Consider the following 12,050-nt stretch of genomic DNA (forward strand, 5'->3'; position numbering starts at 1 on the left):
ACTTGAGAGGAAGGGGATGCTGAATGTCAGTGGATTGTGTGTTGGCTTGTATTTGCCAAGAACAATTCCTTGTTTTTGTCTTTTTTTGACTTGGCAAAGCAAATCATTCACTGCTGCTTCTCATGTATGGCTGCTTTCTCCTGATTCCTAGGCTTAGTTAATGATTCTTAAATGGACACATATACCTGTTCCTATATGCTCCTAGCTGCTTCCTATACTTGCTAAATATATTACCAGATGATTGGAGAGTGAGGAGGTCTGAGCTTGTGGCCATGTATTATTCCCCCTCCCTGTTTTGGGAAGCATTGTTGTGTTGGCTCAGCTCTTGGCCAGCCTTTCTTTACCTTATCCTGTCCTCAGACTGGCGGCTTCCTGCCACGCTTACATGCCCTCAGTGCCTGCCCAGATACCACTGTCGGTACAGGAAACCAGGAACATCCTTTCTGAGACCCTCCCAGGATGTGTCTATTGCTTGGAAACTCTCAAGATGTCAGCTTTGTTTTCTCATGATTCTGATATGGCAGCTCCTAGAAGAAAGGTCCACCCTTCAGCAGCTCTTCCTGAGTGAGACCAGTCTTTTGTCTCTCAAACCAGAGAGTCCGTGCAGCCTGCCCTTTAGTCACTGCATGCAAAATAAAGACATTTTACCTTAAGATAAAGCCACTCTTTCTGACTGTATCAGCTGCTGAAATGCAGGGCTCTGGTGATGCCAGAGTAGCTGGAACAGCTCAGGTAAATTGTCCTGTGGACTGCCACCCCTGCTTTTTCAGTGAAGCCCAATGCAGCTCCTTATCACTCCTGTAAATTCAGGGCCTCTCAATCTGCTCTGTGACTCCCAGAGTCCCTGCTGTGTATGCCTGTGGTCCTGGCAGGCATTGCTCTGTTCTGAGAAGGAGGCAATCATTGGCATTAAGGGTGGATGCTGTTCCCAGTGGGCTGTCTGCATTGCTACACATTTCCATCTTCAGTGAGGAAAACTGCTCTGACTGACTTCTGTGACACATGTGGGCTGCTGTGTTGTAGATTTTGGGGTAGATAATGAAAGAACAAATATGGAGAGCACTGTGAAAATCTTGGACTGAAGGAGTTTTAAGGTATTTCATGGACATTTGCACTCCTGTCAACGTAGTACGAAAAAACAATGTTACTACCTTAGATTGTGTATGATTTCTGTACATGTAATAATTATAGCTGATTGTAGTACATGTGATAACTATCTAATAAACAAATACATATTATAGTTGCATGGATTGAATTTCATCCTAATTTATTGATATTGTAAGCTTCTGCTCAGTCATCTGAAAGGTAATTTAAAACAAAATCCCAGACATGATTTCTGTCTCTGTGGAGACACTTAATCCAGTGTGTCTATATGACAGAGGGAATATTTCAAGCTAATGTGACTTCTGCAAGTCATTCATGAGACAGGTAGAGCCAGTGTTCCTGCTGTTTTGTATTGGTATCAGCTTAAAAATTAGAAAGTAAAGGTGACTACTTTTGATCATAGTTTCTTATTTTCATTTTTTAGTTCATTTTTTAGCCCTTAAATGACAGCGGTTGAAAAGTAATATGGAGATGGTGTTTTTTGAGCTGAGCATGGCTTCTTTCTTTGTTAGCTTTGTGGAATTGAAAGACTGCACCAGGCAATGAACATAATTCTGGTTTGTGCCAGAAGGAGCTTCTTCTATTCTTGCTGCCTTTTTTTTTTTCTTTGTCCCTGTCTTTTTCTCTAGCATGTTTGGAGATTTTGGATTGATGATTTTAGGTGATAACAATAGTTACCAGAGGAATTTAGTCTTCAAAATGATACAATGTTTCCTAAAGAAAGTAATTAAAATTTCTAGAAAAGTAAAGGTTAAAATAGTCTGTTAAAAATACTAAGAAGTCACTAGTTAGTGTAGTTACTTTTACAGGTTTTCTAGTTTTTTCTCTTTATGTTACCATCAGTTGGAAGTTTTTCCCAAACCAGTATAGAAAAAACCATGAAGGCTACTTAAAACCAGTCATATAAGCAGCTCTCTAAGTCTTCCCAGTTCCTTTCCCTTAGTAAGGGTGAGTGTGTGATGAAGCAGTTGTTTCACTGGAGTGAGAGTTACTTGGCTGTGTAAAGGTAGAGATTGCCCTTAACCTCTTCCAGTCTGTTTTCTCAAGAAACTCAAAAATTCAGTGGAGGAGGAGGAGGAAGGCAGGCAGTAAATGAAGTCCTCTTCTCCAGCTGCTCATGTAGTCCATCACCTCTCTCATTATGCTCCTTGTCACGGTGCATCTAAAAAAATCAAAGACCAGTAGAGTTGGGATTAACTGGTTTCCTCTCCTGCCAATCTAAAGTGACCAGAAGGGTCTACCATTTTCCCAGTCCAACCTAGGGAGAATGAATACTATTCTTAATCGTTCCCTTCTTCCTCATGTCAGTCAAGGAACCAAAGGCTAACCAAGAACTTAGACAAGGCTTCTTTCAATTAACATCTTTACCCTGGTTATTTCACAGTACTTGTTTAGTTAGCTGTTATCACTCAAATCTGGAAGTGTGTTTGGGTTTCAAGAACCTCTGCAGTTGGAGCCACTAGTTTTTTATTGGTGCAGTATTAACCTTTAAAGCCACTGTTTAAAATTGGTCAGATTCTCTTTAGGTGTCAAATATGAAATACTGCTGCAACTCAGGCTTGAAAACGTCTGTCTTAGTCTCTTAACTCTCATGTTGGTGATGTGACAAATAAAATATTAGGATGTCTCTATTGTGAGATTGCTTTGAAGCTTCAAAAATTTTCTCTCCAGAAAATGGAAAGATGACATGGGAAATTTGCTATCGCAGTTGGTATTCAGACAGTGGAGAGACATTGTTTTGTACTTCAGGCTGCAACCAACATTCTTCTTGCATTTTTCTTGCATGCAGTCTTTTCAGATTTATTTAAGTGAAACTAATTTCTCTTATTGCCCAAGAAGCAAAGTACAACATGCACCCAAGAATGGCAATTCTAAGGTGTATTTTATCCTTGATTACATGCCCTGAGAAGATGTAAGCCTCATGATTGACTGTAGTACAAATTCTGTTGGATATTCATCTTGTGTCTGGGTTTTTGGTGGCTGTGGTTCATAAGGAATCCTCTATGCCCATGGGAGCTCATGGGGGTTTCCCCTTTAATCTTAGACAGATGCAAAACTATTGCTTAGCAACCAAGGGCTCCTGTGCAGGCATGCTTGGTTTTTCTCACACAGAAGGGGGTACAAAAGCACTCAGAGAAGTTGGGTCATGAAGTTTAATGTCTCAGCAAGAGGACCATGTATGCTTGACATCATATGTGCTACTACTAAACCTAAAAAAGCTGTTTGTGATGTGTAAACACAAGGAGCCCTCGAGGTTTTCTTGGTTTTCTGGTTTGGTTTTTTTGCTTGGTTTTTCTTTGTTTGTTTGTGGGTTTGGGGAGGGGGGTGGGGGAGTTGGGCTTGTGTGGTTTGGTTTTTGTTTTGTTTTGTCATGCAGAAAGGCTGCATTTGTCTTTCCTATCTTTTGCATGATGATAGCAATTTCAGAGAGTTGTTTGAAAACATGTATTTTTTTCTTCTCAAGGTGTTTTTAAAGGTGTCCTAAATTAACAAACTTTCTAATTACTTTGTAGATTGTTGCATTCAATGCTGAGCTTCTTTGTTGCAATGGTTTGGGGTTTTTGATAGGAAATTAGAAGTAGTTGCTTTCCATGCACCAATAACCTCAGTTGGTTGTCAGAAAAAAAAAAAAGAAACAGCGAGTGTAAATAGTGATCATCTTTGGGAAATCTTGTAGCCTTTAGTAGTATTTGTAAAGTGTTTTCTGAGTCCAAAGTTACATTTAATTCAGTGTGAGAATTTGTTTTAAATGGCATCAACTCTTCTTGATAATAGAGCTTCAAGAGTTTTCCAGTTTTTATTGCTTTAAGAATGTAAAATAACCTATCTTTTAATAATCAGATGTTGTACAATAGGTGGAAGTTTCCTGTCTGTGTTAGCATTGTGTGACTAGATTGAGGTCTGCATTAATTTTGCATTAATTAACATGCTTTTGAGAGAGCCTAATCTGGGCAGGTAGGAGGGGCACTTGTTAGCGATGGGGAGGTTTGCAAAACTGCCTGTGAATCAGTCCCACTGTCACTGGCATTGTCACTGCTGGAGACTTCACATTCTGACAGATTGGTGTCATAAGCTGTGTGTCTACTGACTCATCACCACTAATTTTTCCACCAGTCACTTTTGATGAAGGCTATTTTGAAAGAGTAGTTACAGCAGCTGTTTCAAATGTATCACAGGGAATGTGCATGTTAAACACAGTAAGACTGCTCGTAAAATTCTGCTATCTGTGCTATGTTTTGGGATTTGTTTCTATGCCAGTAACATCTTTCCTTATCCAGGTTAAAAAATGAGCAGCATTTTTTCTTGACAAAAGCAAAACCAAAAAAGCCACTAAACCCCCCAAACAAGCAACAACTAAAAAAACTCCAACCCAAAACCAAAAAGTGAGAATAATTCAAATTTTACGTAGATGCTGTTATCATGCTTTTTTATATTAACAAGGCCCAGTTACAAAGCTTGTGTTGTGCTGTAGGACAGAAGCATTTAAGACTCTCACTAGCTGCCCCTGATCCATCTCCAGCCATATGCTGCTGTTCATGAGGTGGCTGTGTATAGTGGCATTAAAGTAACAGATGTCAGCCACAGATAGGGAGGCAGGAATAGGGGAGATGATTCTACAAAATTACCAATGCCATTTCTCTTACCTTCCCTGTATTCAGAGAGTGACCTAGTTTTGTGGGTTGTCTTTTTCACCAGTCTGAGACAGATCAATGAAACAAGCTTTAGTAGGTGTGTTTGTCCCATGCAGTATTTTTAAGTAGATGTGAATGCATTGTGTGCTCCCAGAGTCTCAGAAACAAACCCCTTTAAGGCCTGTGAAACTGGATTTCTCAAGCCATGGCTTAAAACTTGCTCATTAGAAGCTTGCATTTCCTTAAAAATTGTCACAGCTAAGCCCTGGCAGCTGCCATGGAATTAAATCAGGTTCTGAGAAAAAGCAGCTGTGTCAGCCATGACAGACAAATGTTTGTGGGATTTATTAAAGTGTTCAGTCTTCAAAATCAATCATTTTTGAAATATTTAAATATCAAAATATATTTATCTTTAGGTGCTGTGTTAATGACCTCAAGCTGTATCTGCATTATGTTTTCATTCATTTTTGTACCATTTGGGGGAGGTTAAGTTTTGACAGATATTCAGGATAGTCCATCTGTGGTGTTTAAGCAATGACTTTGCATTTTTTCTGCATCTGTAAATTCTTAGGCAGTTTATCAGCAATCAAAAGCCATATTTAACCATGTTCAACTGGAATGATAAAACAAAAGTACAGTCCTAGGTGACTGAGAGAGAGCAAAATTCCTGTAGCATTTTGATGCTGTTCTTATTTCCCCAAACTGTCTGTTTAAAATTATGTTGCTTTCCTAAGTGTCTGAAGATGTAAATGTAGGGTGAGCACAGAAATTGTCAAATGAAAACTGTTTATTGAAAAAAATTATATTCAGCTAACAATCCAAGACATTGTTGCTTGAAATATAATAGCCTTCAATCCCCCCAAGGCCCACAGATTAAGTAATGTCTGTTGAATTCTTTGTTTGTGTGACTGATTGAAACAAATGTTAAAAGTCATATTTAAACACAGTGGGTTTGGATTGATAAATTGTTAGTTGTTTTAAAAAGATATAAAAGGAAAAAAGCAATGTAAAAATATTGAATAAATTTGGGTCATGTGCTAGATGATAGAATTCATTTCTGTACATTTAACCATGAAACTGCAGCAGTAAAGAACATATTTGAATATTTTTAAAATTGTTTATGCACTAATTAGGCTACAGAAAGTGAAGCTGGTGATATGGATCTCAGTGGATTGCCAGAGACAGCAGTGGATTCTGAGGATGATGATGATGAAGAAGACATTGAAAGGGCATCAGATCCTTTGATGAGTAGGGATATTGTAAGAGACTGCTTGGAGAAAGACCCAATAGACAGGACAGATGATGACATTGGTAAGTATTGCAATGTAGTAAAATACTGTCAAACATGTTCTTCTTCACCTCCAAAAACTTAATTTTTGAGCTTGTGGTTCTATTTTAATTATTGGCCTTTGTAGATATAAGTTTAGTGTTTATTGGTTTTTTTTTTTTGTATAAATATATATATAGTGTGAACAAGTAAGGAATAATGCATATAATATGGGTGAAAGCTATTAGTTGTTGGCCCTTTTGATCTCAGGCTTCAGCTTCTCATTGATATCAGAACAGGTTTATGAAGGAGATGTCGTTGAAAACTGGAAAACAGACAGAACCTTGGCAAAGGTGACATTAATGTCAACACTGCTTATCACAGTATATTTTTAATTGTCAGTTGTGACATTATGACTTGACATTTGTTGCAAATGTTGGAGCCTTTAATACCTTAACATAAATGTGCATCTAATCAAACTAATTTGCTATGTTAACATACAAGTAAACACATTGAAAGCAAAGCAGAACTAGAATCCAAATTTTAATCTAATCTGTTTCACTGGGAGAGATATTTTTCTATTATTGAAGTATGACTAAATGATGATTAAGGTTGATTATCAGATGATTAAGGGACTAGAGCATCTCTTATGCAAGGAAGTCCTAAGAGAGCTTGGGGCTGTTCAGCCTGGAGGAGGCTCAGGGGATCTCATTAATGTGTAGAAATACCCTGGGTCGAGGGTGTAAAGATGATGGAGACAGAGTCTTCTCAGTAATGCCCAGTGAGAGGACAGTGGGCACAAACTAAAACACAGGAGGCTCCAACAGAGCACTAGGAAATGCTTTTTTTTCTGCTGTGACTGAGCACTGGGAGAGGCTGTCCAGAGAAGTGTTAGTATTCCTCCTTGAAGGTATTCAGAAGATGTTTGGATGTGTTCCTGGGAAGCTGGCTGTAGGGTGGCTCTGCTTGAGCAGGCAGGTTTGACCAGATGACTTCTGGAAGTGCCTTTTAACCACAGCCACTCTGTGATTCAGAGTAAATAAAAAATTAGGGAAAAGATGGGCTCCTATTGAACTCTTTCAGTAGACATTTTATATCAAACTGGATGCAAAAACATTTTTAGGGCATATAATCACTTGGCAGGACTGCTAAAATTAAGTTCAGTAGTTATGAACTGCATAAAAAATGAAAATAGCAGAAGCTCACTGTTGAGTACAAGTGCAACTCAAGTGCAGGTAGAAGACAGAGCAGCAGTAGTCACCTTTAAGACAGTAATCCTGTCTGGTCCATCTGAAAGGAACTTTGTGAAACCACCAGACAATGATCAAGTAGAATTTACTGTTAAGCCTAGACTAGGAGGTGTTGGCTTTACCAAACAACTTGCTCAGTTTTGTGAAATTTGTCTTGCTGTGTTTTATATAGTTCTAGTGACAATGAAATTATTGCCCTGACTGGAGGATTAAAAATATCATTGGTTGTACTCAGAGCTCTTGGTTACATTATAATCCTTCCATTATGCTGACTTTTACTTTGCAGGGTTTCTATTGATGATAGGACCAGCCAGTCTGTGTCTACAAAATACCCAGTAATTAAAACAGGCCACTGTACTTGATTTATTAGTATACAGAAACGATTGTGCAGCATTTTAGCTTAAGCAGCCTCAGGCATGTTGCTGAAGAACTGTCTTTACTGTGCTTTGTTGTTTTGACATGCACGACTCAGTGGGCTTTTTCTCCTTCAGAACAACTACTGGAATTCATGCATCAATTGCCTGCTTTTGCCAACATGACAATGTCAGTGAGGAGAGAACTCTGTGCTGTAATGGTGTTTGCAGTTGTGGAGAGAGCAGGAACTATTGTACTAAACGATGGGGAAGAGGTCAGTAGAAGTTGCTTTTGACTCTCCTATTATACCAAACATCCCAGATTCCACACAGTTCTTTTGTTACTTATTAAAAAAAAGAGAAAAAAAAAACCCAACATTCAGGTAAATTGGTGCTCTTTTTGTTCTGGATGTTCTGAAAGCTTTTGTTTAAGCACTCACACATTTCTTAAGCAATAAAAACATAAAACATTCTCTGTACTGTACAAAATGCTTCCTGCCTATTTGAGCTCACCCAGGGACTTTATTTCAGTGTTCAAGTGCTGTTTTAAAACTTCCTCTATCTTGTTTTCACAGTCTTACATTACCTCTTAGTAGTAAAGATGAACTTAAGATCCCAGTTTTCTAGAGCTGGAAATAACTGTACATTTAAGGAAAACGAGCTTGTATAATTTTTAATAGGTGCTAGAAAATAACTTTTGCTTTAGAACAATTGTGAGAGTTGCATTTATATAGTATGATATTATAATGCTAAGTGATTTGGTCTTCATGTATCCTGCAATGTTTGATTTGTAGCTGGATTCCTGGTCAGTCATTTTGAATGGCTCTGTGGAGGTGACATACCCGGATGGAAGAACAGAGATATTGTGCATGGGGAACAGTTTTGGTGTTTCCCCCACCATGGAAAAGGAATATATGAAAGGAGTGATGAGAACCAAAGTGGATGACTGCCAGGTAAAGTGCCTGTGGTTCATGCAAATTCACACCCACACAGGTGTAGTGCAACTCAAGAATGAGACCCAGTTTTATTTTAAAGTAAATACATGTAAAATATCCAGCGGGTAACCCTGGACAGTAGTTAAGCAGTATGGCTCCTGCATACCCACAGTCTGGGAAATGGAGTTATCTTTATCTGGGTAAAGGATCATTTTGCATGAAGATGTTTGTCTACATGCTGTTTCTAGAATGTGAGGGCCACCAGCCATACATCCATTGCTTCAATGTTCCTTAGCAGCATCTCAAGGTCCACTAGCCATGACAGGCTCCTTTCCTTCTGCAGCTAATAGCCATTCTTCCTTACTCAACTCAGCTACTGAATATCAGAGTAAAACTTTATCTCCTGTGGTTTGAGTGAAAGATCTAATTTTGGCTGATCTGACCTTTCAAGGAAAAAGCCTTGATATTTGCTGTAATACAAGCAGTCAGATGTAAAGAATGCTTTTCATAGCATGAAACTACTGGCTGAATCTGGTTATGTGCTTGCTACTTTCTTATTCCCATCCAGAAAATTATAGCAGAGCTGTGGGTGATTTAAGCATTTTGCTTGGTCCTGATGGCTAATTAGCTTCAAGTAGATGACCTTTGAAAGGGGTGAAAATGTGTGTTTATAGAGTCACCTGGTTTAGCTTGCCCCATCTAACTCCCAAAATGTGCATAAATGGTTTCTCGTTGGAGTAATGTTTTCAGCAAATCCAAGCTGTGGAACTTCTGTTTCAGCTGCTGGAAAAATGAAATGGTGTCTAAATGAATTTAAAGAGAAAATACTGTCTCTGATTCTTGGACCCTTGTCCTAAGTATGTACATAAGGATTTAACAACTTTTCAACCATAAGGAGCACTGTTCCTCTCAGTTAAATACCCAAATTCATATAACAAGGCAGTTTAATCTTGCCCCCCAAAAGAGACAGGCGTATAACAATTTGTGTACAATGTAGTCTTTTTCCAATTTGTTATGGTTGGTCTTAATTATATTTGCATAGTATAGGTATTAGGAACATTCCTAAGATATTTATTCTTGCACTTATTCTTGGCTGAACTGATGACTGTAGAAAATAATTTTCCTGCTGTATGCTTTAAGCCAAGAAGTAATTTCTTTCTTCATGCCTGCACTAATTAATTGAATAAATGTTATTTTTCTTACTAATTGACTTCAATAAAATAGCTATAAAAAAAGAAGATTATTTACCAAAACAATAGGCACAAAAAATTAAAGCTGGGTTTTCACTTAACTCTTCTAAACACCACAAAAGAGCTGGGCTTCATCTCCAGCAGTGGGGAGGTCAGAGCAGCTGAAGGAGAATGGCTGGGAATACACAATCATATTGCTCTGATGGATCTTGCTCTCCTCTAACTGCAGGATTGTAGTGGCAGTTCTGTGCCTGTCTGTTCATCTGCTTGTTACAGCTGAACTGTTGGAAAGACAAAAACTGTTGGAAAGGCTCACTGCAGGTTGAGGAGCTACTTTATCTTGTCTGTTGATTGAGTACTTGCACCTTAAGTCTGAATGCTCCTCTGCAGATTTAACCTTTTAACGCTGGTGCACGGTGATTCTTTCCAGTTTGTTTGCATAGCCCAGCAAGATTATTGCCGCATCCTCAACCAAGTGGAAAAGAACATGCAGAAGGTGGAAGAGGAAGGGGAGATTGTGATGGTGAAGGAGCACAGGGAGCTGGACCGCACTGGAACGAGAAAAGGCCACATTGTCATCAAGGTAAAAGGAAAAGAGAGAGTCTCTTGAAAAAGTCTGTGTTCTGTAAACCTCTTAACTTGGCAAGTTAGGGCCAGGATCAGTTGAGATATATATTGTAGAAGTAAGTATTTGAAAATGGACTGTTTATACTTCTAGATTTTTAAAAACAATTATCCATGTTGATAACTAGGTGATTTCTATAGAGATTAATTACATCATTTTAAATTTTTTTACGTTTTTTAACACAGTGGTCGAGCTGTTGTGTTTGCTTAGCACATCAGTTAATGGATGGCAGTATTTCTAGTGTGATGAGTCTTCAGTATGTTACATGAAAACAAATTTGCATGTGTTGAAAATGTGTTCATAAGTATGATTTTTCAATTTTTTGCTTTCAATAGGGAACAGCTGAAAGGTTAACAATGCATTTGGTGGAAGAGCACTCTGTGGTAGACCCAACATTTATAGAAGACTTCCTGTTGACATATAGGACCTTTCTTTCCAGCCCAATGGAAGTGGGCAAGAAGTTGTTGGAGTGGTTCAATGACCCCAGCCTCAGGGATAAGGTGAAAATCTCCTGAATCGTGTATTGTAACCATTTGCTTTGAAATATAAGCAATAAGAATAAAATATGCTTTAGACAGAATGACTAAATTGAATAAGATACAAATAGCTGAATATATGGCAGAATATATGGCTAAAACTACGAACATTTTTTTTCTTATTTTATTTAAATATTACTGTGTCCATGCAAGGTAGATTGCCCATGCTTTATCTTGCTGTGTTTTTCAACTCAATTGCTTGCAGGTATATATGGGAAGCTTTTTTCCCAATAGTGAGTAATTTTTTATTTAATGTAATTCAGTAGAATTTTATTGTGTCTCCAAGTTTGAGCATATAACTAAGTTCTGTGTTTTCTGTCCATATTGCTAGTTAATTCAACGTGGCAAATGTGATTTTTTTTTTTTTTTTAAAGAGAATAGAAAATTCATGCATTGTTAAGAATCTGTTGTGCTTTATGTAACATTAAAAAAAAGCCACCAGGCCCATCCCAAACGGAAGAAAGCAATCAGATATCTTCTTCCCTAAACAAAATTTCCATGATGGAAGAATAAGGCAGATCCAGTTTTGGCACACTGGCCATTGAGGCTTTATCTTGCTTCAAACCATATTGCTTTATTTCCTCTTGTATGCAACTTCTTACCTTAAAAAATTCTAAAAATTTCCAGATGCCCTTTTCTTTGTGTAAATTTGAAACCATGGGAATTATATTAGTACAGCAAAAGAGAAACTTGGTTTTCAGCTTTTATTTAATTCTGGGTATTTCTTCCAGAAAGGTTAGTATAGCTGTGCCTTGAAGGAAGGACCTTATGTATGACAGAGGGTAGGCTTTGCAGCTAATACTGTTCAGAGCTATAATGTTGGAGTTATAGCTCCCATAAAATTAAAGTTATGTTGCTTGTCCTCCAATGGACAGTCCCCTCAGCCTCTAAAAGCATGAGCCAGCACAGTTGCTTGTATCAGTCTGAACACAGAACAGCTCTTTGTTCTGCTGCCTCAATAACCAACCTTTCCTGACCTCCAGTAGCACTGACAGAAAGGCAAGAGTCAGAGCACAGCTTGGGACAAGTGTAGATAAGCAAATAGGGAATAAGGAATCTGGAAGATTTTGGCTGTTTTGTGCTGGGTGGTGATAGGCAGTAAAGGGAGTGAAAGGGGTGAGTAAAACTTCCTGGGGATGATGAGTACTCAGGAGCATC

At 38.3% G+C, this 12,050-nt stretch overlaps 1 protein-coding gene across 6 annotated transcripts in view; it reads left to right on the forward strand.

Moving 5' to 3' along the window:
* RAPGEF2 (Rap guanine nucleotide exchange factor 2) overlaps positions 1-12,050 on the forward strand; it is a 181,921-nt gene that overhangs the window by 138,200 nt on the left and 31,671 nt on the right. For all 6 annotated transcript variants that reach the window (XM_030238869.2, XM_050973636.1, XM_050973635.1 and 3 more), the window contains 5 exons: positions 5,870-6,047; positions 7,745-7,881; positions 8,401-8,559; positions 10,162-10,314; positions 10,692-10,856. In XM_030238869.2, the coding sequence (XP_030094729.2) occupies positions 5,870-6,047; positions 7,745-7,881; positions 8,401-8,559; positions 10,162-10,314; positions 10,692-10,856 (792 nt within the window). The remainder of the gene's footprint in view (positions 1-5,869; positions 6,048-7,744; positions 7,882-8,400; positions 8,560-10,161; positions 10,315-10,691; positions 10,857-12,050) is intronic.

This window comes from Serinus canaria, chromosome 4 (assembly GCF_022539315.1).
Source record: "Serinus canaria isolate serCan28SL12 chromosome 4, serCan2020, whole genome shotgun sequence".
Taxonomy (NCBI): Eukaryota; Metazoa; Chordata; class Aves; order Passeriformes; family Fringillidae; genus Serinus; species Serinus canaria.